The 26501-nt window shown below is 42.3% G+C and overlaps 1 protein-coding gene across 4 annotated transcripts in view; it reads left to right on the top strand.

The window, feature by feature from the left end:
* The window catches only part of SLC4A5 (solute carrier family 4 member 5), a 122565-nt gene that overhangs the window by 31598 nt on the left and 64466 nt on the right, over window positions 1-26501 (top strand). For all 4 annotated transcript variants that reach the window (XM_079111527.1, XM_079111526.1, XM_079111529.1 and 1 more), the window contains exons 4-5: window positions 6753-6944; window positions 21662-21791. In XM_079111527.1, coding sequence (XP_078967653.1) covers window positions 6753-6944; window positions 21662-21791 — 322 coding nt within the window. The remainder of the gene's footprint in view (window positions 1-6752; window positions 6945-21661; window positions 21792-26501) is intronic.

Genomic DNA, 26501 nt, shown 5'->3' with positions numbered 1-26501 from the left:
GCAACAGATGTACAATAATAAGTACACCAGAGAAAACTGAAATCTCTGACATTTACTATTATAGCAAATAGTAAACACAGCCTAATCCCTAGCTAGAAAAACATAAAACCTCACACTAAAGGCTTAACGTACTTTATATTGGTTCATTTGGGGACCAACTGTATCTTTGATTTTTAATTTTCTGGTATTGAATCACTTACATGACTACTGAAGCTACTTTCCTCTTATGGACCTTTATACTTCCTTTCATTTCTTTTCTTCTTCTTCCTCCTCCTCCTCCTCCTCCCTCTTCTCAGAACTTTTCATTTTATTTCGTTTTCTTTCTTTCTTTTTTTTTTTGAATTATCAGAAAAGAAATTTAAAATAACTATGATAAATATGCTTGGAGTTCTAATGGGAACAGTGGACAATATGCAAAAGCAGGTGTATAATCTAGGCAGATAAACACTCTAAGAAAGAATACAAAATAAGTGCTTAATATCAAAAACACTGTAACAGAAATGAATAATGCTTTTGATAGATTCATTAGTAGACTGAGCATAGCTAAGAAAAGCATCAACAATCTTGAAGATATGTCAATAGAAATTTCCATACTCCCAAAAAGAAGGGGAAAAAAAGTAGGAAAAAAAAAAAAAAAAAAAAAAGAAACAAAATATCCAAAGACTGCATAGGATAACTACAGAAGTGACACATACATATATGGGACTACCAGAGGGAGAAGAGAAAGAGAAAAGAACAGAAGAGATATTTGAAGTGATACTGGTTTAAGATTTTCCAAAATTAGGCGGGGGCTATAATTCAGTGGTAGAGCACTTGACTAGCACATGGGTTCGATCCTCAGTACACATAAATATAAATAAATAAAATAAAAGGCACACTGCCCATCTACAACTACAAAAAAATTTTTTTTTAAAGATTTTCCAAAATTAAAGAAAGAAACTAAGCCACAGGAAGATCAGAGAACATCATGCAGGATAAATATCAACAAGCTAAGTATAACATATTCAAAGAGAAAAAAAAGGAAGATTTAAGGACTGTAAAATGTTGGGAAAAACACTCTCTCTAAGGAGGAACCATGTAAGCAAGAAGATAGTGGAATGAAATATTTACAGAATTAAAGGAGAAAAATGCCACTAACCTAGAATTTTTATCCAGTGATTATCCTTCTAAAGCAAAGAAAATGACCATCTCAAACAAAAACTGAGACAATTTGTGGTCAGTGGATTTCCTTTGCAAGAAATGTTAAAAGAAGTTCTTTAGAGAGAAGGAAAATTATGTATACCAGATACTCAGTCATATACAAAGAAAGAAATAGCATCATAGAAGGAATAACAAACAATTGTTCAAAGTAATAATAGTAACAATGTATTAGACGATTATAGCACATGGATAAGTCACCCGAATGGAGTGAGTAGTATAAGGGGTAGAGGGAGAGATCGAGAATATGCTATTTTAAGTTTCCTGAACCACGCAAGAAACAGTACAATGTTATTTGAAAGTGAACTTAGATTAGTTGTAAGTGTATGTTGTAAACTTTAGGGAAAACACTAGAATTTTTAAAAATGTAATACTGGGGCTTTGTACATGTTCTACCACTGGGCTACATCCCAAACCCTAGAATTCTTTTTTTTTAAAAGTACAATTGACCTGCTGAGAGAAGATGAAACCATATAAAAGGCTCAATTAAAACCAGAGTAGGCATAACAATGATGGAAGATTTGAAAAATAAAGAATTAGTTCCATGAACACAAGCAGTTGCAAACACAGTAGACGTTAATTTAATTATATGAATGATCAATTTAAATACAAATGATTTAAACATATCATTTAAAAGAGTGTTTGAGTGAATCAAAATACAAACTCCATCTGTAGGACAGGAACCCCTACATTAAATATACAGGCACAGATAGATTTAAAGTAAAGGGATGGAACTGGGCATGGTGGTGCATGCCTGTGTTTACAGGTACTTGGGAGGCTGAGGCAAGAAGATCACAAATTCTAGGTTGACCTGAGCAACTTAGTGAGACCCTGTCTCAAAAAAACAGAAAAGTAAAAAAAACTTTAAAAAGGGTTGGGAGCGTAGCTCAGTGGTAGAGTGCCCTAGGTTCAATCCCCAGTATTGGGAGGAAGGCAGGAAGGAAAGGAATAGGAAAAGATATATCATACTAACACTAATCAAAAGAAAGCAGGAATAACTATTTTAATTCCAGACAAAGCAGACTTTAGAGCAAAGAACATTTCTCTCTCTCTTTTTAAACAAGGATAGAGGTGAGCATTGAACAATGATAAAAGGGTCAATTTTCTACGAAGACAGAAGAATCCTTACCATGTATGTACCTAACAGTGAAGCATCAATATACATGAGGCAAAAACTGATAGCACTGCAAGAACAATAGACAAATCAGCAATTATAATTATAGTTGTGGTCTTCAGTAGCCTCTATCAGTAAGTGACTGATACAGCAAGCAGAAACTCAGTAAACACAGTTGAACTGAATAGCACCACAAATCAACTGGATTTCATTGACATTTATAGGACACTTCATCCAGCAATAGTAGAATGCACATTCTTCTGAAGCACTCATGGAGCATTCACCATGATGGACCAGTTCTGGACCATAAAACATAGCTGAAAAAATTTAAAACAATAAAAGTCACACAAACTATGCTCTCATACCACATTGTAATTAAGTGAGTAATCAGAGAGAGAAGACATGCATTACTAACATCAGAAATGAAAGAGGGGTCATCACTATTGATCCCATGAACATTAAAAGGATAATAAAGAAGCTGGGTGTGGTGATGCACTCTGGTAATGCCAGTGACTCGGAAGACTGAGGCAGGAGGATTGCAAGTTCAAAGCCAGCCTCGGCAACTTAGTGAGGCCCTAGGCAACTTAGCGAGACCCTGTCTCAAAATAAAAAATAAAAGGACTGGAGATATAATTTAGTGTTTTAAATATATATATATATATAAGGAATATTTATGAACACTTCTAAGCATACAAATCTGATAACTTAGATGAACTGAATTAACTCCTTGAAAGACACAAACTACTTACACAGGACAAATAGGTAATCTGAATAATACTTATAATACTTATAATACTAGGTAAACATAATACTTATAATACTACTACTACTAATAATAAACACCTTTCTAAAAAAGCACCAGGCCCAGATGGGTTTAGCAGTGAATTCTATCAAACTTTAAGGAAAAAATGATACAACCCCCTACAATGTCTTCTAGAAATTAGAAGCGAAGAGAATATCTCCTAACTCATTCTGTGAAGACAGTGTTATCCCAATTCTAAAACCAAATGACATTACAAAAATGGAAAACCACACACCAATATCTCTCATGAACATAGATGCAAAAAGACTAAATAAAATATTAGTAAATCAAACCCAAAAATGTATGAAAAGTATTATACATCATGACCAAGTGGGATTTATCCTAGATTTGCAAGATTGGCTCACTAATTGAAAATCAATTAATGTAACCAAATCAACAGGCTGAAGAGCAATCATGATGATAGCAATAAAAGATTCCAAAGAATTGAGCAGAATACTTCTGAAACTAATAAGTAATGATAGCAAGGTCACAAGTTATAAAGTCCACAAACAAAATCAGTTCCTTTCCCGTATACCGGTAATTGAAATTTGAATTTTAAAACATTTGCATCAGCATCAAAAAATCCTAAGCATAAATCTAACAAAATATATACAGGATCTATATGAGGAAAATTATAAAACTGATCAAAGAAGTCAAAGATCTCAGTAATTGGAGACAGATTTCATGTTCATGGACAGGAAGATTCAATATTGTTAAGGTGTCAATTTTCCCAACTTGATTCCAATAAAAGTCCCAGAAAGTTACTATTTGGATACTGACAAATTGATTCTAAAGTTTATAAGGAAAGACAAAAGACACAGAATAGCCAACACAATACTGGAGAAGAATAAAGTGACACTGTTGAAGACTGCTGCCCTGTAGGGCCCGCAGTGGTAGCTGGCCTCGCCTTAAGATGGCGCCGAGAAGCCCAACTGCAAAGAAAAACAACTTTAAGGAAGTGCTTTCTATTGGCTGACTGATCTCCTCCGCGTCTGTGCTTAGCTCATGATCAGTACATGTCCTCATTGCCCACCATTAAGTCTCCACGAACCAAACTCCTGACCTGTTAAGGTGATTGGCTGTTGCATCCCATAAAGCTGCGTACTTTGCGCGGCGGAGGAGGGCAGGCGGCAGCTGCGTGAAGAGAGAAGAAGAGAGAAGTAGCAGCTGCACGAGAGAAAAGAAGGAGAGAGAGAGCTGCACGACGAGAGGAAGAAGAAGAAGAAGGCAGCGGCGGTGGAGGAGGAAGAACCAGGCACTCGGCTCAGAAGCTCTCCCATAAAAATAAAGACCTTAAAACTTCATCTGAGAGCCAAGTCTTCATTGTACTTGCTGGACGAGTCATGACACTATCCAGTTTTAAGACCTATAAAGCTCTCATGGTCAAGACAGTGTATACTGGCAAAAGAATGAACAACTTGATCAATGGAACAGAAGAGAGAGCCCAGAAATGGACCTCCAAAAATATAGTCAATGATCTCCTACAAAGAAGCTAAGAGAATTTAACGGAGAAAGGAAAGTCTTTTCAACAAATGGTGCTGGAAGTAGACCACCATATTTTAAAATAAGGAATCTAGACATAGTCCTTACACCTAAATTAATTCACCAAAATTAATTCATAGTGGATCTTAAAACTAAAATTCAAAACCATAAAACTTCTATGAGATAGCATAGGAAAAAATCTGGGTGATCTTACAGTTGGCAATCAGTTTTCAAAATACAACACCAAAGTACAATGTGTGAGAGAAAAAATTGAAAAGTTAGTCTTTATTAAAATTAAAATTTTCTTCTTTGTGAAAGACACTGTTAAGAAAATGAAAGGAAAAGTCATAGATGAGAAAAAATATTTGCAAAATACATATCTAGTAAAAGACAACCATAGAAACAAAATGATGTACCCCATTTGTATACAATGAATCAAAATGCAGTCTATAAAAAATCAAAAAATAATTTAAAAAGACTTGAATCCCAAAAATATGCAAAGAACTCTTAAAACTGAACAATAAGCAAACAAACAACCCAACTTTTAAATGGGCAAAATGAACAGACACCTTACCAAAGAAGATATACAGATGGCAACTAAATATACAAAAAGAAGCTTAAGGCTGTATGTCATTAGGGAATTGAAAATTAAAACAAAAACACACACTTGTTAGAATGGCTAAAATCCAAAACAAACAACCCTGATAATGTCAAATGCTGATGAGGATGCAACAAGAATGTTCTTCCATTGCTGGTGGAAATGCAAATAATATAATCATTTTGGAAGACAGTATGGCAGTTTGTTCCAAAGCTAAACATAGATTTATCGTATGAACCAGCAATCATGTTATAGATATGTACTCAATTGCATTGAAAATTACATCTACATAGAAGTCTGCATGTGAATCTTTGTAGCTTCTTTATTCATAATCACCCCAAACTGGAAGCCAAATAGTCCTTCAATAGGAGAGTGAATGAAGAATGATACTTTCTTACAATGGAATATTATTCAGAGATAAACATAAATGAGCTACTAAACCATGAAAACACATGCATAAAACTTAAATGTATATTGCTAACTGAAAGAGCCAGTGTGAAAGGCTGCATAATGTATGAGTCCAGTTATTTGACATTTTGGAAAAGGCAAAATAATAGAGATAGTAAAAAGGGGCTTGGGGAAAGGGAGAAGAATTAATAGATGAAAAAGAATTTTTATGGTAGTGAAGCTATTCCATATGATTCAGTGATGGAAAATGCATGTCATTATGCATTTGTCAAAACCCATAGAAGTATCTATATGGAACAGGAAGAGTGAACTTTGGACTAGAGTTGATAATAATGTATCAATATTTATTTATTAATGGTAACAAATGTACTGTACTAATACAAGATGTTAACAATAGGGGAAATAATGTGGGGGTAGGGCTGGGGGTAAAGGTGGGAGTAGGAAGGAACTCTATTACTCTGTAAATCTAAAACTGTACTAAGACTCTATTAATTAATTATTTTAAATTGTTGACTAACTCAAGACAACATTGATGTTAAACTGGTGACAGAGTATGCGTTCTGAGAACTGAGGAATTCCAGCTGCCTCTGTTCACAGACCTACTGGGGGCAATGTGTATTATCCAGGGTCACAGGGCAATTGGGTTTCTTCATGGAATTCTGACTTAGGGATCTTGCTGACTTTGAGAAGCCCTTTTCTGGTAAAAAGTTTTAAGGTAAGTAGTTCATGTAGTCCTTGGTTGTTAGTAAAAAATAGCACTCAGTGGAATTCATGACTTTCCCATAACAACCAAAGAGGGTAGTTGGCATTTTGGACTACATCCCACTGAGACACTTGCTCCTGGATCACGTGTCAAAACCACATCTGGTCATTAATGTTGTAGACAAGCAAGAACTGGGAAATGGGAGCTCTGCTTGTTCTAATAAAATTCTAACTATAGCATACAGAGTATTCCTTCTAGCAACTACTGAGGTGGTCAGAAAGGGAATTCTGTCAAACCCAAGTCTTGCAGGGCTTTGGCCCCATCCGGGCACCCCTTTGGCTTTCATTTTGCTTCTGTGGCCCCATCTCTTTGTACCTAGTGGATATTATGGAGAATTGCCAATGTTTAGTAATTCTGCATCCCCTTCTCTTTCGTGCTGTATTCACAGACTGTCCTTCCATCCATATTGGACTTCCAGTCCCCCATTACTCTCAAAGAAAAAGTGACCAGAAGGGACATCTTTCAGGCCCACAAAAAGTCCGTTGGGGACTGCAGCCAGACAAGCCACAGCAGGAACTGACCAACCCAGGGAGAGGAACAAGCAGTCAGGACGGCAGCGTGGATCTCATCAGCAGGACTCGTGAGTTCCTTGAGGGACACATACATTCTGGAGATTCATCCTGCTGGTGGGTCCAGAGGGGCATGGCAGGGCAGGGGAGATTCTCTGGAGAATGTGGGTAATGCCCTTGTGGCTCAACCTTGCTATCAGGGCCTCTATTGCTCTGCTTCCCGTGCTGATCAGCCTCCCTGCCCATGAACACTTAGAATCAGCCTGAAGCCCTCTGTCTCTCTATGTGGACTTTGAGACCTCTACTCTGATCCATTGTGTATGTGTATGTCATGGTTTAATTCTCAGGATTATTTCTCTTTAAATTCCTAGATGCCACATGGTTGTCCTAAGAACCAGTAACAAATATGAGTGTTTTGCCTGGAGTGTTGCACTCAATAACCTGAATTCCTTGTTACATACTTTGAGCTTAAAGGGATGGGACAGACTTGTCTAGCCATCCTGCATCATAGGGACCCCTCAGAAGCATTCTGCCAGGACCACAAAGCCCCTTAGTCCTTTCTCTGTTCCTGGAGAAATCACTTATGGGCTAATTAAAAGCCAATATCTAGGACTAGGGAGATAGCTCAGCTGGTAGAGTGCTTGCCTTTCAAACACAAAGCCCTGGGTTCAATCCCCAGCACTGTAAAAAAACAAAAACAAACAAAAAGTCAGTATCTTTTTGATTGATAATTGAAAATTATCAATCTTTTGAGAAGTAAGAAAGACTGGAATCCTTAGAGAACAACTGTGACATTTTGTTTTTTCTAGGCTTTAAAATGTTTCTGGGTACATGATTTCACCCTCAGCATATCTTAAATCTATCTAAAAATGTTATTTAATCGGTTTCTACTATATACTTGCATCATCTTGAGTATGGCAAAAGAGTTTTTTTTATCATCTACACCTTCAAAAGACTGTTAGGTCAGTGACTGCATCTTATTGTCCTGGTAGGAAACCTATGTACCTCCTAAAGATCACTGGAGCCACAATCAACCATGCAGACTGACTCCTGTACCAAATGAGACTCCTCGTTGGCACCAAATCTATAAGGGGTCTGTGGGATTTCCAGAGTAAATGTCTGGGTATTGGGGAGTCCTTTGAGAGTCCAGAATAAGAGATGGGTTCTGATTAAAATATATATGCACACACATAAAAACATGCATGCATAAGCGCGCACACACACACACACACACACACACACACACACACACACACACCACACACACTCAAGGGTAGGAACATTAGAGGCCAAGAAGAAAGCAAGCCTGGTGGGAAGACCTTCTGCTCCCCATGTGGGTTCTGGATGCCAAACACATACTGACATGCTCTCCCCCCACGGGACCCCCTACCTACATTCAGGGATGAGGTTGCCCTTTGAAAATTGAGTCTGCTGAGTCCCTTCTGAACTAGAGAAGAGGAAAGAAGTCTGGAGTTGGTGTTCTCTGCTCAAAGGGTTTGGAGGAGGTAACACACCACACCACAAAAGTGGTTATGAACAGTGGGGTTTTGTTTGCTTTGGTGGTTTCTGATTCAGTTAAGGGGACATTGGTTTAAACTAGAAATCAAAGAAGAAAGAATGTGGAATCCTTTGGTATATTTGTACATTGGGTACATTTCCTTTGTGGCCAGTACACATGCCATGTGCATTACTGACTTGTTCCTGGCATGACTATGGAACAGGGGACAGAATGGGAGAGCCTAGTAGGACAGGACATTTCAGGTCATGTCTCCCAAGCCAGAATGAAGTAAGGACCCCTTTTGAAGAGAAAATAATTTCTTATGAGTCCATGAAAATGCATTTATAGATCATAGAGCCTCAGGGAACCACATATCCAAGTTTTAGAAATAATATCTTAACAAGTATGGGTTTTATTCCATGAAAGTATCTTTCAATTATAAATTGTCACCAAAGAAACAGTACCTTTATACCTAATAAAAGAAACCGTTTTAAGATTATCATCAAATAGAAATGCACAATTTAAAAATATAAATATAAAAAATACCCAGTTCCCCCTAAGTATACATTCTAGACCCCAGTTCCAGACATGCTGACTTCAGGGAGCCACAAAGTCTCCTAATAAAGTCAACAGCCATGGAGATTTTTTTTTTTTGTAGCCATGGGAGCTGAGTTGGTTTCTGGCATTCTCCATGGGGTGGTAGAAGGCTCAGTCCCCCAGTCATTCATTTCTTCCAAGCAAAAAGGGGGTCAGATGTGTGATGCAGATATAAAGTCTGCTCCCACCACATCATGCGGCCAGTGCCAATTTCCCATGGAAAGGAAAATTAAACACTACCAGCATAATTCTACCTAGATGGTCTGAATAAACTGCCTGCATCCCTACTGTGCTGCCCACCCCACCTTCTTTTCTTTTAGACCAAGTGTATTTTTCCTAAGTGTCTTGTCGTTTCTGTGAATCCATCCAGACAACCTCGGCAGGGCGTCCAGTAGCAGGCCTGGCTACCTAGCCCAAGTAGGAGCTCCCACTTCAGAGGAGGGGGATCCTGCAGAATACAGGGGTCTGGGTGGGGAGTAATGGCTAACTGTGACTGGGCCTGATAGGCTGTGAAGAAGGATTGGAGAGAGAATCATGGCAAAGAGTCAACAAAACAATGGGTGAACAGAGGCTTTGTATCTGTGAAATCAATCTGCTAATGATAGTTCATTATAATTTTGTTAACTAAATGTATTAATAATCATAACTATAATGTTGAAGAAACACCAGATAACTCACTTTTATTCTTTTCAGAGAGAACCACAGGGCACCTTTAATATATGCTCTAGGTTTACTAGCCACCAAGATGATTCTGAAACACACAAGTCAGCTACCTGACATGTTAGATGTGGTACGGCGCTTGGGTGTCTATACTTTTCTATTAGATTCCCCAGTGCACCTGGTTAAAAACTCAGGTTCCTAAGGCAATCTGATGCTTCCTTTAACCAGGTACAAATCTAAAGAAAGTTGTGAAGTCTGTGCTCTTACTGTTGTGGAGGCCGGACAACCCCTTTCCAGGTCAGGGACAAGAAAGAGGTCAGCCAAGGCCTGCTGGTCCTTCTTGTGCTGGCTCCATGTCCTCTGAGTGGGAGCAAGCCTCTTGCTTGAGTCATGTTGCTCTGGATCATCTTAGAGTCCCTAGGAGAAAACTTCTCATACCTGGGGAAGACAAACAGAGAAGTATAAGTTGATGTGAGGTGCAGTGAGGGAAGACTGCACAAGGAATTATCTCAGGAGCAGCAGGAGGCACATACAGGCCCAGGTGGTGAGCAGGTGTTGGTGATGGGGGCAACACAGGCTTCCTGAAACAAGTAACACCTGCGTGTGACACCTGTGAGTCTGACCTGACAAGTAAAGATTGACCAGAGAAGGTGGATGGGAGAATTAAAGAAAGAGAAGTTTATATAACTCTTTCCCATTGCAGCTTTATTGAAGATTAATTAACAAATATAATTATACTTTATAATTATTTAAGGTGCACAATGTGGTGATTTGATGTGGTATGAATTGTGAAATGATTATCATAACGAGTTAGTTCACAAATTCATCACCTCGAATAGTTACCATTTTTTATATGTTTCGTGGTGCTGCGGATTGAAACAAAGGCCTTGTGTATGCAAGGCAAGCACTCTACCAACTGAGCTATATCCCCAGTCCTAGTTAACATTTTTTTGTGTGTGATGAGACTCATAAGATCTCTCTTAGCAAATTTCTGTTATATTCCCAAAACTTACTCATCTTTAACCAACATCTCATTTTGCTATCCTCCCATCCCATCCCCTGGTACCCACTGCTACTCTGTTTCTACAAGTTCAACTTTTTTAGATTCCACAAATAAGTGAGAACATGCAGCATTTGTCTTTCTGAATCTGGCTCTTTTTTCTTAACATAAAATCATCCAGGTTCATCTATGTTGTCACAAATGACAGGCTTTCCATCTTCTTCTAACCCTCAATACTATTCCACTGTGTGTGTGCATATATGTCACATTTTCTTTATTCATTCATCATCAGATGTCTTGGCTATGATGAATCATGCTTCAACGAACAGGGAAGTACAAATATCTCTTTAAGTTCCTGATGTCATTTCTTTTGGATATATACCCAGAAGTGGGATTGCTCTATGATATGATAATTTTATTTTTAATTTTTTGAGGAACCTTCATACTGTTTTATATAGCAGGTATACTAATTTACATTCCCCCAAACAGTTCACAAGCATTCTCTTTTCTCTGTATCCTCACCATTACTTGTTATTTCTTGTCTTTGGATAATAGTTATTCTAGAAGGTGTAATGTTATATCTCATCATGGTTTTGGTTTATACTTCACTGATTATTAGTGATGTTGAACAGTTTTTTCATGCACATGCAATGGATGTCCAGTTTTCCCAACACTAATTATTAAAGTAAACATCCTTTCCTCATTGTGTATTTTTGTCACCTTTGTCAAATATTAGTTGACCACATATGCATGGATTTACTTCTGAGTTCTCTATTCTGTTTCATTGATCTATGAGTCTTATGTTTTTATACAAGTACCATATGCTGTTCTGATTGTTGTAGCTCTATAACAGAGTTTGAAATCAGGCAGTATATCATGCCTTGATCCTCATGCCAACACTAAAAGGGAAATATTATTATCCCATCTTCAGATTAGGAAATCAAGGTTCAAAGACATGAAGCATGATGCAACTAATAACCAGTGAAACTGGGAAATTGAAACAGGTCTGTTGATGCCAAAGCCTGTGTGTACCCTCTCCACCATTGCTGCTTTCCTTTGTAAGGCATCATTGGTCATTGGCTTATCACCCTATTGGACATGGAGCTGAGAATTACATTCTTCCAAGTAGTCAAATTGCCTTATGGTGAAAGAGATGGGTATGTAGTGGATAATACAGAACATATATTATTGTATCTCTCTCTGTCTCCTTATCATCCCTCCCTTCGATGTGAATATAATTTAGAAACTCAGTTCTTTAAGGTCAGTTTGATTTTAGAAGAGCATATATAATGAGTGGTATCATCAAATTGTAGTGAGAATTGGTAAGAGTCATGTTTTCTACTCTGGAAAAAAAAATGTCTTGTCTCAGAACTTCCTGAGAAGTCATTAGGAGCAAGAGGATTTGAAGCACCTTGAGAAATATGGTTGCACTTCCACTTTCCTAGGCTGCTAACAAGAACTGGACCCAAGAGCCTAATCTGGGTGTGTAGACTCTAGACTCTTAGTATCCTCATGTATAGGATGAAAGATTAGGTAAGGAGGCCAACTGTCTCAGTCTGCTCAGGACTGAAGGATTCCAAACACAAGTGAGACAGGAATTTCAGTGCTAAACCCAGGTCAGTACCAAGCAAGTTGGATGTTTAGTCTTGCCAGATTGTCATGAGTTGCAAAATGAGATACAAACAGATTTTAAATATCTCATATGGTACATGGTACCTGGAAGACACTTAACATATAATTGGTTCACTTTAAACATAATAACCCAATTTAAAAGTAGGAAGCCCAGGTCTTTTTTCTCTAGAAATAAGCATTTGTTTGGTTCGGCTGTTCTCACTGGTGCTGAGAAATTTATAAAATCTTTCTGATGGGGACTGGTGTTGTGGCTCAGTGGTAGGGCAATTGCCCAGCATGTGTGAGGCACTGGGTTCAATTATCTGCACTGCATATAGGTCCATCAACAACTAAAAAGAAATTATTAAAAAATCATTCTGATGCTCCAGAGGGGCATGAAAAATATTAAGACTTTCTTTTACTTGTCATATATTGAACTACTCAAGGTTTTTTTTGTTGTTGTTATTGTTTTGTGGCGCTAGGGATCGAACCCAGGGCTTTGTGCTTGCAAGGCGAGCACGCTACCAACTGAGCTATCTCTCCAGCCCCTCAAGGGTTTTAAAAGATCAAAACCACATCAAAATAGGTTAGGCATGATGGTGCATGCCTCTAATCCCAGCGAATGGAGAGGCTGAGGCAGGAGGATGGCAAATTTAAGGACAGCCTTGGCAATTTACCAATATTCTCAGCAGCTTAGAATATCAAATAAAAAGGACTGGGAAGGTAGCTCAGTGGTAATGTGTCCCTGGGTTCAATTCCCACTTCCCAATGTGTGTGTGTGTGTGTATGTCCACCCAAGAATAAACCATAAAGGAGAAAAATGCTGTTTTCTATTCAGACTTTGGAACCTCATGTGGTTCCAAAGCTTTAGGACCAAAAGTATGTTTCATCTTGGCTTTCTTTCCTCATTTCTGATGTGGAAGGAGCAAGGGTTTGTATAGAAGACCAGTTTTTCTCTAAAGCATCTCTTCCCCTAAGGGGGTTCTGAAACAGGCTATTTCAAGCATAGGAACAAAGATAATTTGGTTTCTTTTAGAGTTTGAAGCTTTATAATGGGTGACTTCCTCACTTGTCTCTGCTTAACAATTTTGGATCTTGGAGATTTGGTGAAGAGGGAGAAGAGGGACAGAGAAAGGGGATGAGACCTTTCATGCCCTTCCCTGCCTGCTGGTGGGGATGGGGCAGAAAAGCAAATTAAAATTCTCCAAAGGAAGCCCGTATTTACTCTTCAATCTCTTCTTGTCTTTTGACACCTTAAACCCTGGCTCTCTAGGAATTACCAATGCAAATAGGATTCCCTCCTCTACCACAAGAGTTATTCTCTTAAAAATAAAACACAAATAAATATACTGTATTAGAAGAAAACCCTGAGTTAGTGACCCTTCAAGCAAGTCAGTTAGTGACCCTTCAAACCCTTGTTTGCAAGTGAACCAATGAAATCCTTAATAAATATAAAGTTTTAGTAACCTTATTCCTTGAGATTTAAAATGGACTCCAGACTCCTCACCCACATCCTGGGGAGGTCCATGCCTTTTCCTAAATGTCTGTGAGTTTCCAGAGGCTTCTAGTCTCAGTATCACTCTGGTTCCAAGTTCCTGCCTGTGAGCTCTGAGTTTTGCTGTGTTTTGCCTCCTGTATCTGTTCACTGCTTTTCCCTCTGGGTCAGCTCAGGCATGGAATTCTATTCTTTGGTTTCCACCAAACTGGTGATTTAAGACCTATGTGTGAGCAGCAGGCTTTGTGAAAGGTTTGGAATCGTAGATGGATTTTACCTTGCAGATATATACAATCTTGAAAATGAGATACTAGGTATCCCTGTTCTTAAAAATCCTCTGACCACTGAAAAGTTGTCCTTGGCCACCTTTCTCTCCTACCATATTTTTGGCACCTCCTCGCCCACCGTCACTGCCCTTTTGGGTCTCCTCACAGTACCTTGTTGCTCAAATTCTGAGCTCCCTCTTGGCTTAGAAAGGAGAAGCAGCAACTGTTTTGGTTTTAAATGATAATGTCTCCACTTTATTGCATTCATATTCACTAAAACAAAGCAATAAGGACAACACGTGAAATGGAAGACTGTGACATTTTACACTTCCTAAGTAATGAATAACAGTTGTAGGACAATCAACTACCTTTTACCATTTTGGCTCTCCAGGAGTGGGTGAGCACTAGTAAGATGGGTGGCATTCTCTTTTCCCCGTGGGGTCTCCTACAAATGCTCAGGGTCTTTCTAATTTCATACGGAGGTTGATACCCTTTCCAGAACTGGAGGAGCAGAGTGACTGGGGGTCTCAGAAGGGAAAGGCCTAGGGATTCTTTATTTAAATTTCTCGGGGAGCTTTGGCAGAGGTCCCCGCATTCCAATACACTTGAGATATTCTTCCTGATGTCATGCACATGCCAGAGTATTCTAGTCCCCCTGACCCAGCAGAGCCAGGGCTAAGGTGACTTTCCTCGAGCTTATTCTGTCTCTGCTTTGCTCCACTTTCTTTCACTGATTCCCTGAACCTTCTTGTTCTATTTCATCATGGCATTCTTTTATAACTCTTAGGCTTACAGTTTTCAAGAAGGCTCTTCATAACCTGGAATTTTACATATGGAGACTCATGATTGAGAAGGTAATTATATCACAATATCAGAAACCTAGCTGAGCTGGATTGGGCAAGGAAGAAGAGACAGAGTCAGAAAGAGAGAAGGGAGGGAAGAGAGAGAAATCACTTGTATTGTAAAAGCAAAGGAGTTTCTCACAGTCCAAGACAGAAGGAACAGTCAGGCTCCAGTGGGAGGATGTGGCATCTTCTCAGTCCCCTCTCTGGGTCTGCATGGTCTTCTCTGCTTCAGCTCCAGGTCACTTCACTTCTCTTTCTCTGCAGCTCAGCCCTTTCTGCCTGTCTGCGCCCTAGGCTTACAGTTTACGTGTTCTCTCTCCTAGAAACCATCAGGAAAGGCCCAGCCAACTCAGAGACCTGGTTCAAAATTTCCAGGCTTTGGTCACGTGTCCAATTACTTAACTGCTCCTGATCCAATTAATTGTGGCCAAGGACATAGGTATATGTTATCCAACAATTGCCCCCCCTCCCCCACTCATCCTTATGAAGCTGGGGGACATGGGCTGGGCAGACATACTCATATGCACACGTGGTAGTATTCTCTCCTCTTCCTCTCTCAGAAAGCACATTTGAAGTTTATGTACAGTTTCTGAGAAGGGAACTTTATTGTCCATGAAACTAGTACTGGGGGCCTCCAAGTTCCCCTCTCAAAGGCTTTCATGCCAGGTGTGGTGGTGCTTGCCATGCTTGTAATCCTAGCTAATCGGGATGCTGAGGCAAGAGGATGGCAAATTCTAGGCTAGCCTGGGACAACTTAGTGAGACCCTGTCTCAAAGTAAAACATAAAAAAAAGGGCTGGGGACGCAGGTCAGTGGTGAAGTGCCCCTGGGTCTAATCCTCAGTACTGGGGGCTGGAGGATGCCTGCTTATCACAATTGGCAAGAATGACTTTGGCGCTCTCAAGTTCTGTCTCCCACTCCCCAATACTTAGTGGCCTCAAGCCACTACTGCTCCCCCTGCTCAACCCCCATCTCCATTTCCTTGTTCTTGGCTCCTTTCTTGCTGCGGCTAATCCCAGCTGATGTGCTCATGAGTGTTAATCAGTCAAATTCACTCACCCAGCAAATATTTATTGAGTGCCCTTGCTGTGTGAGCCCTGTGTCAGGGGCCAGCAGCGTGATGTGAACAAGACAGACCCTGACCTCCAAAGCTGACTGTCTAGTGATTTAATGTGGAGCCTAAAAGAGAGGGAATCTCTGAAATCCTGATGCTGACCTCCTGGAGGTCAAAAATACCTCCTGAGTCTTTACTGGGAGTTGAAGTCTCCACTGTACTTCCTGACACTCATCCTCACTGAGCTTGTGTTGCTCCCAGAAACTGCTTGTTGAATTCATTCCTACATGTGTGTCCAGGCTATGTGACTCTTACAGTTAGTTATGTGGCATTTCTAATTATGTAGGTTAACTTGTAAGTTATTGCATGCATGTGGGACCTGCAGTACATTAGAGAAACCCTGATGCAATAGGACAGCTTGTGGTAAGCTAGACTTTCTGTGAGCAGGAGCGGGGCATCAAGGTGGAGGAGGGACATGGGTAGTGTGGGTGTAGCAGGGGGGTTTAGAAACTGGAAAGGACTGAGCCCCTGGAATGCTCAGAGGGTAGGCTGGTGATTGGCGATAAGGGAGGATGGGGTCACACCTCCTGGAAATAGCAATAATGGCAATATCATTTATTGAGTGACTGCTGTATTCCAAGCACTATGCTAGCTACATTATATATATTATCTCCTTTACTCTCCAACAATCCAGGTTAGTAGGCATAATTATTCCCATTTTATGGATGGGAAAACCAAGATTCAGAGTTTAGTGCCTTACCAAGATCCTACCACTAGTAATTAGTGTAAAGAGTTGAACCCAGGTCTTGGCTCACATTAACAGAGAGGGTCCTTCTGGCATCCTTGGCAATCTTTCTTTGGGTGTTGAGGCCAAGCCTGACTTGGTATGGCCTGCAGTGGCTGCTTAGCAGCACTTAGGAGGGACTGGGCCAACCTCAAACACAGTGCAGTGCAAGCTGTAGAGCCCAGGACCCTCAGGGGAGCCCAGATGTTCACTGTCCACGAAGGCAGAAACTCCTGGGATGCCTTTTATAGAGGTCTATGTAATGGTGGCTTTGCTTGGAGCCCAGCATTCAACACATGGTTGTCACCCTATGCTTCTGTTTTTTCAGCTTTATAATGGGTAAGTTCGATTTTCAAGCCTTAGGTATGAAAATGTAGTCAATGGATCCAGCCAGTGGGGCAGTATGGAGTGGAAGATGTCAGAAAGTGTGGGCTCCCTCTCTCCCAGACTCTGGATTGGAACCTGGTGGGGGGCCTTCTGTGGTGTAAAGTGGGTCTCAGTTTTCTTATCCATGAAATGAAGTGTTTGGACATAGCCAACACTAAGCTCCCTCTCAGCTCTAAGACTTAGTGAAATTCGGGGTTTGTAGCTCCTTGGAGCTGCCACCATTCGGTGACCTCTAATCAACCTTGGCTCATTCTAAGTACTCAGTAAAAACCCAGTAAAAACTAAACCCAGGAGATTAGGAGTTTCTCAGAGGAGCAAAATAATTCCCCAGGAGGGTTCACCACACACCCTGAAGTGACCAGTTCCCTCTGACCATAGGCTCTCAGAAAACACCCACTGAATAATAACTTTTGGCATTTTGTCTCAGAGGTGGGCAAAAAGGAAGAAGACCCAATTTGCATTTAAAGTTGGGAAAGGAGAGGAAGCAGTTATATGAAACGCTATTGAATAAACATTGCTTGCTGTGAAATGTTGGGCCCCCACAGCAAACACTGTCCTCCAACTCCCTACCTCCACCCCAGGGCCCAGCCAGGCCACTCACCAGCCAGCTTACCTGAGAGAGGGGGCTTTTGAGAAACTTCTAGGAGTCTCAAGGCAAATCCTACCAGGGCCTTTATAAAGGAGCCTGAGGAGAGGGGCCTGGGCTGTCCTGGAGCTTTCAGGAAAAGGGGGAAGGGCCCATTGAGAGGGAGAGGGGCAGTTCTGCCAGTCCTCTCACAGTAGCTGCCAACCCTGCTACTGTAGGGAACAGCTTTTTGCTAGTTTCACTGTAGCCACTGAGCCCTTCTCTCTCGAGTGCACCTGAGATCTCCCTCTTTCTTCTTCTCTTCCCTCTCTCTCACACACACTGTATCTTTAATTCACTTTCAATGTAGTTTTTCTCTCCCACATAATTTCCCATAATCTCTTTCACACTTACCACATCTCTATTCCCTCTACATATAGCCCTCTCTCTCCATCACTCCAGTCTCCTTTCACACATTTTTTTTCCTCCTCCTCCTCCTCCTCCTCCTCCTCCTCCTTCCCCCACACCTCCCCTGCTGCTTAACTGGAAACAAAAGTGAGTTTGTTGTGTGAAGAACAGGAGCCAGGCAGCAGCCAGGGTGACAGCAGCAGAAACAGGCTGGGGTCAGAGGCAGCACCAACAGCCGGAGACTCCAGCACTCAGCTATTCCAGGGAGCAGGTAATGCCCATTCAGGGCTGGCTCAGACCTACTGCCCTCTGCCCCACCTCATCTCTCCATGGTCATTCCATTTATTTGCCTTCTTTGTAGCTTTGAAGGGGGAAAGGAACTCCAGAGTTATGGAGTAGTAGGCACAGAGACCCAAAGGTAGCTTGCCCTCCTCTTCAGAGAACCATGTATGTGCTGGTGTGGCTGGGATCAACAAGAGCTGGGGTCAGGACAGCTGGTGTCCAGGCTTGCTGGGATCCAGAATGGCTTGGTGAGGGACACACTGGAACCTAGAAAGACAGGTCAGGGCCAGATCACAAGAGATGTTTTGAGCCATACCACCAACCTTAGGTTTAGACAGTGAAAAGCTCGTGAAAGTTTTTCACCCGAATGGTAACAATCAATTCCACATTTTAAGAGTAGTTATTGAGGGCTGGGGATGTGGCTCAGTGATAGAGTACTTGCCTAGCTTGTCTGAGGCCCTGGGTACCAGCATTGCCAAAAGAAGAGTAGTTATTAAACGCTGATCTCATGGAGAATTGGTGTGTGGCCCCTAAAATCAAATAGTCATAGTCCTCTCCCAATTTGAAGAAAAAATCGTTTTTTCAATTGTTGATTTTCTTTTCTAAAATTTCCTTAAATCTTTTTTTTTTTTTTTTTGGGGGGGGGGTACCAGGGATTGAACTCAGGGGCATGTGTCAAACACTGAGCCACATTCCCCAGCCCTATTTTGTATTTTATTTAGAGACAGAGTCTCACTGAGTTGCTTATCACCTCTCCATTGCTGAGGCTGGCTTTGAACTCGCAATCCTCTGGTCTCAGCCTCCTGAGCTGCTGAGATTACAGGCATGCGCCACAGAACCTGGCAAAATTTGCTTAAATCTTGTGACTGCCAGCAAATGCCAGCAATCAATAAGTCAATGAAAAGGAAATATATTAAAAATAATAATAGAAACTTTTGGAAATAAAATCATTTTAAATAAATGAGGTACATACAGGTAAATAGTATTTTCTACCAGTAAAATTCTTTCTAACTCATGTATAATATTTTATGGGGCTGCCCAAAGAGCACTGTGGCTCCCAGGAATCCACTGCATAAACATACTTGAAATGTGTTAAAAGCAAACTCTGCTGCTATCTGGGCCATGTAGATAGGTGGGGTGACCAGAGGCAGTGGGACTGTGGGTGGCTACTGCCAGGAGATAATGAGAGGCAGAGAGAGTCAGATTACTCAGAAGGAAAGATCTTTTGTTCAAAGATGGATGGCAATAGGAGTGAGGACATAGAAGGACTAAAGAGAAGACTAATGGATTTCATGCCTGGAAGCCTTTATTTTCTTGGTGAAGTGGGGTAGAATGTAGATCAAGAAGCTTAAAGAGAGGAGCAAAGGTTATGAATGGCGTCGAGGGGTAAGAAGAGTACGGGGAGGGGAGCTGATGGGATGAGTGGGAGGTGCCTGCACTTGAGACCTGCTGAGGGAAGAACTCTCCATTTGCACTGTTGAGTGGTTTCTACAGCAGAGCTCATGTGCCTGAGGCCTGGGTTGGCGGTGAGGGGAGATAAGCACCTGTTACATCCTAAGCCCTGTGTCAGGTGTTATATTCTCCTTAAATGATTTCCTCCTTCCAACAACCCTGTTCACTCAGGCTGAATTTACCCATGCAGAAGTGGCAACTCTGAGATTTGTACCCATATGTGGCTAGATTAGAAGTCCACTGTGCACTTCGCCTCCCCCTGGAAACCTCAGACACCCTTGCAAAGAACAGGTCAATGAATTCTTGTTAGGGTATTGACTGGTTTTATCAGCCAAGGGGGAAGCAAATAAAAGGGGTGATGAGAGGATAGTCGAAATTATTGACCCCTGGGGGCCTGCTGAGAAATGAGTGAGGACAGAGGGAATGATAAACTGAGGGCTTAAGACACTGGGAGGAAGGAGAAGATGATGAGGTTTGGAGGCAGTTGATGGGAGACTGAATCAGGGCAGAGCAGTGGGGTTGATGTGCAAATGCAGTCTTGAAAATTCTAACGTGGAAGCGAGGATAAGGAAAAGAGAGGTGAGGTGATGAGAACCCCAGGGTATCTAGCCTGTGTAGTGGTGGGAACAGGATGCCTTTACCTAAGGCATTGGTCACCACTTTGACATCTTGCCATCCTTCTCTCCCACCTGCTCACCATGTTTCATGCCACACTGACTGACACATTCCTACCACTTTGATTTTTTTTGGCGGGGGGAAGTGCTGGGGATTGAACCCAGGGACTTGTGCTTGACAGGCAAGCACTCTATGAACTGAGCTATATTCCCCAGCCCTTCTTCCATCTTTTAAATCACAGTTCAAATACTCCTTCTCTTAGAGCCTTTCATGACCTTCTTATCTCCTGTAGCTTCCCCAGTCATGTGATGTTTTTCAGAGAATTTATATTATCTAAAAAGGTCACTTATGGGTTTGTTTACTTATTTATTATCAGTTTCTGCCACTAGAACAGAAGCATAAGACAGCAAGGACATTTGGGTCTTCTTTACTACGTTATTTTCCAACACCTAGAACAATGCCTAGCACATAATAGGTATTCACTAAATATAGGAAGGAAGGAAAGGGAAGCATGTTTAGGTGAGGGTACATGTTCAGTGTTGGGTTGCTGAGCTTTGAGGTACCCAAGAGATACCCACGTGGCAACTTCAATTGGTCCATTGGGGATCAGGCTGGGCACTCAGGAAACACACCCCACCTTGCCAATGATGAAAGTGGCCCACATGGCACACTGGTGCCAACATGTCCTTTCACATAACTGATTGCCTCTTCATGACCACCTTCAGGAGTTAGTCAGCTCCCAAAAGAGTCAAACCAAACAGTTTGGGGCCCAACAGGAAGAAGGTCCTCTCTGGGTTTGTTAGGCTCAAGTTCGATTAGACTATACTTCACTTTTCTATTCTGTTCTTGGTTCTTGCTGATCCCCTGACTTGGGCTATTTTCCATCCTCCTCCACCATTCAACCACAAGACTCTGAGTCTAAATACAGACCAAATCCTTATCTCACCCACATCCAACCAAAGTAATGTAAATCCAGCTTCACCCAGAAGCTGGACTTAGTTTTACCAAATCAGGACATACTTTTCCCTTGCCCTTGACTCTTGCCCCATTTCTTTTTTTTTTTAAAACACTTGTCTTTAAATTGTAGATGAACATGATACCTTTATTTTATTATGTGGTGCTGAGAATCGAACCCAGTGCCTCATGCATGCTAGGTGAGTGCTCTACCACTGAGCCACAGCCCCAACCTTCCTACTCCATTTCTTTTGGCCTTGTAGCCCTCCTGTCTTCCACAAGGTGCTCAGCACACCTTTCCACTCTTCCTTTGCAGGGTCTCCAGCTGCTGAGCAGCTCCAGGACATCCTGGGGGAGGAAGATGAGGTTCCCAACCCCACTCTCTTCACAGAGATGGACACTCTGCAACATGATGGGGACCAGATGGAGTGGAAGGAGTCAGCCAGGTGAGAAGGAGCCCCAGGAGGGAGATGGAGGGTGGCTTCCCCCTGCAGTGTTCCTGGGGCCCTGGCCGGGCTGATCCTCCTAGTAGGAGTGGCACCTTGCATCTTGAGTCTTCCAGGGAACTTTCTGGTCCACAAATACCATCTTGCCTGCCTTCCTTTGGGTCCGCAACTATGTTGGACATTGAAGAGCAAACAGAAACTTGTGATTTTGTTTTTATCCTTAAAGAAATGAAAAGCGGGAAGATAAGACAGTCATCCATGAAACCCTGAAAGAATAATAAAAGGGACATATGTTCTTTAATGGTAATGTCAAAATGGCTTGAACTGTGTGCTGTAGAAGGGAGTTGCCAAGCAGCTGTGGTAGACAGGGAGGGCTTCCTGGAAGAAAGAGAATGTGTGCCAGGCACAGAGTCTGAGTGGCAGGGAAAGTCCAAATAGAAAGGCCTAGTGGGCTGCTAAAAAAACAACAACAAAAAAAAGACTTGGTATAGCATTTGGGGCTAGACAACTAGAATTAACTGCAGAGGTGGAACCATGGCGAAAAGAGAGGGGTGCAGACAGAGCTTTAGAAATAGGGGTAGGAGAAGGAATAGGAGACCTGGAAGGCTGGAGGGGAAGTGCTTGGTGGAGTCACAAGAGCTGAGGGAGGGTAAGGGTAAGGAGTGGTCACTGCTACCCATATCTCCAGTACCTGCCTCTGAATTGAACTGGCCTGGTTGGCAGTGCCACATGCTCCAAAGAGACCAAGAAAAAGGAAAGAAATCATAAGAGCAGCAGGAGAGACCCTGGGAGGGATGTGAAGAGAGTATGCAAGATAGTCTGTCCTGATGTTTCTCAATCTTTTTGTGTGTGTGTGTGTGTGTTTGTTTTTGCTTTGGAATATGCCCCTCTTCCCCAGGAGGAGAAACAATTTTAATTAACTTTATAAATTAAAATTTAATGTATTTCTAATGAGAGACATTAACTATTAAGGAATAATATTTGTCATATTTGAGCTCTGGAGTACTGCAAACCATTAATGGTTACTGCCAGCTGCCATTTTTTTTCATTCTCCTAAGAACCAGTTTTTGCCTCCTGAAAGGTAACAGTGCCTTGTGGAGAACGCATGGACTTGCTTCCAGCTGTGCCCAGGACTGACTTTGTGTGGGGGCCACCTGACACCCAGGGCCTGACAGCTCCCTCCATATGTGGCCTGGGCTCCTCCCTCACCCACCTCCCTCAATGGCATGGGCAGTTGCTATGCAGAGTCAGAAGCAGCAAATTTCAACATCCTCGGGTTCCCTGCTCCACCTCTCCTGCAGGGGCATCTGGGAAAAGGCCACTGGGGAGGAATGAATCCCTCGCTCCACAGCTGGGCCCAGCCCTGTGTGCAGGCCCAGGAGCCTCTTTCCATCAGTCTCTTCATTGAACTCTTACCCAATGAATGATTCACACTCTCATCTCATTCAAGCTGCATAGTGACCCTAATGGGGTGGAAACTATTATCCTGTTTTATTGAGAGAATTCTGGGGTGAAGAAGGACTAGTAGCTTGCCAAGGGTAAGAGCACACAGGTGGCTGTCTGGATTCCAGCCCAGTCCTGTCTGACTCCCCAGCTTGAGGGCTTAGACACTTTGTCATGCTTTCCCTATTTTCTCAGCCACTTCGCTGCCCTCCTCCAACTTCTAGGGATTCTGTTTTGACTTCAGAGGAGGACATAGGTGTAGAGGCAATTCTATTAGAGTTGGAGATAAATGTAGACAGCTGTGGAGCCCAGCAACCCTAGAGCTCCATCTATCCAGAGTTGACAAAAGGGGGCAGGATATTTCAAATGACCAGAGCCCATCCTAGATTATTGTTTCACAACTGTGAGGGGCTAGGGCCCAAAGTCTGAAGCCCTGAACATGTATCTCTTCTGTTCAAAGTGTGTGAAAGTGAGAAAAGGGCCTTTCAGAGGTCTGAGAAAGAGAGGGTGCCTTCTCCCCACCCTGGGCAGGCTCTTTACCCAGAACCCCTGGAATAATTGCCAGGGCCACATCCACCACTATTACACTATGGGACTATTACATAGCCAGTGAGTCCTTGCTGAGAAGGCTTCAGGGCCCTCAAAGACCCTATTGTTGCCTGTTTCTGTTCTTTTTGTTTGGACGCATAGCACCCCTAGCACTACAGACCAAGCATTGAAACTGATAAACTGTAGATGAGAATATTTCTAAGAGTCTCCTCTTAAACTATAAAGCACTCTGGCATGTATCATCTGCAAGGTGGTGGGTTTTTCTGTGAGGTAAGCTTTCTGAGAACAGCATCTGAGGAGACCCAGGAAAAGCCTCAGTATAACAGGCTCAAACCCATGCTGAAAAGAGTGGTGACCAGAAATACAAATCCCTGAAGACAATTCCAGGCAGATCCCAGAGGGGAGTGGCTGAGGACCGACTTGGAAGCAGGAAGCAGTGGAGAACAGCTGAGGGCCTCCCCACCTTGACTCCCCTTTCTCTACTTTGCCCCACCTTCCTATAATCGTCTCTCCAGCTAACCTTTCAAGGTATGACCAGCAAAACCCCGGTGAAGTCAGAAGGGTTTGACTATTGGCTAAAAGGTCCACCTGGTCTGGACAGCTTTTCTGGGTCCTTATCCAGGTAAACTGTGAGAGAAGAGGTGCTTGGGTCAGACCTATTTGGGACCTGTCACCTCATCAAAAGAATGGGAAGCATTTCCCTGAATTAACAGGCTCTGGGACCCATCTGAGGGAAGCCAGAGTTCCCAGAAGTTTCCAAAATCTAAGAACTAGCAAATTCTAGTCAATTCAGGGCCTCCTTGGAGTAACAGAAGACAATGATGGAGAGTGGGAGACATCCCCTCAAGAAGACTCACAGGGTCCCACAATATCCACACCAAGGAGAATGAGGGAGGGAACCCTTTAATAAAAGTATTTAATTTGTTGCAAGGAGTGTTTGCTTTATTGAGTTAGGAGATTAAAAGAATGAAAATCTCAAATCCGCAAGGAATTTTCCCTGGTGGTGCTTTGTCGGGGTTATTAGTTTGGGGGATGTTTCAGGTCCTTGAAGGAGTCACTCCTGCATGGGTTTAAGTGGCTTTTTGAGCTCGGCTGAGCTTTGCCCCGTGCACATAATGGGGACTGTGTGTGCCGCGTCATTTCTAATGTGATCAATGTTGGTAGGTCAGGCTGTTAATAAGATAGATTTTTTTTTTAACTCTCTCTTTAGCATTCCCATGAGAGAAACAACAGCTGGCCTTTTGCTGATAATGACCTTGCCTAAAGGGAGGGCTGGATCAGGTGGGGTGGGGGTGAAGTCCTCACCCTGAGTAAATAGTTTGCCCAGAATTCCATCCTCTATTAAGCCCACCTCTGCCTGACTATAAGGAGAAGGGTGGGGAGTAGAATAAAGCAGTTGGAACCCACCCAAGTATGGAGGGCCCTTTGGGTTCTCAGAAATAACCAGAGCTTAATGCCTTCTAAGAGCCCTGAAAGCAAATTCCAAATCCAAGCTGTTCTGGCCTCAACTCAGAGCAGACCAAGAGCGTGAACTTGCCAGAAGGCTCTTATGAGACACATATGCTCTGAGAACATTCCTGTGATGACAACAAAAGAGCAGGAAGAAGTAGAAGTGCATGAGAAGTGGGTCAGCTTAGTTGGGTCAAACCGGAGCAGTACATTTTCAAAAGCCCTGTGTGGTTCTTTACACGTAGGCAGAGATGCTTTTTCACTCCATACAGGGTGGAGGAGAAAACCTGTACTTCCTGTCTCAACTCTGAATCTGTTCCTATTCAAGAGCTTGTGTAATGCCCTCTTAGGATCATTCCCCCTCTCAGTATGGGGTAGAATACCTTCCAGTCTCACCTCATTACTTGCTCCATAATCAACCTTATGGGGCCCTATGTATAAAACAGAACAGACAGCTGAGCTCCCAATGCATAAGTCAACAAACTTTGTTCATTCATTTGGGTAATATTTACTAAGCGCTTACTATCTGCAAGCCGTGGACCAGATGCTAGAGAAAGAAAAATGGTCAGGACAATGCCAGCCTTGCTCTTTTGGACTCAATCTCGTGGAACATGCAGGCAAATAAGTAGGCTTTTGACAATGGGGGTGCTGTGAATACACAGCATAGGTACCTCTAACTCAGACAGGAGGGGCCAAGGAAGTCTTCCAGAAGGAAGAGGTGTTCCCACTGAGAACCCAAGGGTGGGTCAGAGTTAGCTAGGAGAGGACAGGCAAGGGGGGGGAAGAGGCCCCTGGACCAGGATAAACACATATATAGAGAGACAGAAGTTCCCTGTGGCTGGATTGTAGAGCAAAGGGCAGGTACTGATCAAGCCCTATTTACACCATGCTATGGAACTTGAACTTGAAGCTAAGAGATTTGGAGGACCGCTGATGGGTTTTAGGTGGGAAAGGGGAAGAACTGCATATGTATGTGAGAGAGATCACCTGCCTTTGGGGTGGAGAATGGATTAAAGGAAGCAAGACTTGGCAGTTAGGAGGCTGATCCAGGGGAGAGATAATAAAACTTGGGACCAAGACATTGGCAGTGGGGATAGAAGAGATGTAATTGAGATATAACTGAAAACATAGCGTTGGAAGAACTTGGTGACATGTGCCCAGATTTCCAGCCTGAGCAAGTGGGTATCTCATGGCAGTAGTTTAGGAAACATAAAGAGTAGTAAGGTTTTAATGTGTTGGGCAATTTTGTTTGTTTGGGGGCTGGTCGAT

Source organism: Sciurus vulgaris (genome assembly GCF_902686455.1).
Source record: "Sciurus vulgaris genome assembly, chromosome: 14".
NCBI classification, from domain to species: domain Eukaryota; kingdom Metazoa; phylum Chordata; class Mammalia; order Rodentia; family Sciuridae; genus Sciurus; species Sciurus vulgaris.
This window is presented reverse-complemented; position numbering and strand designations above follow the sequence as displayed.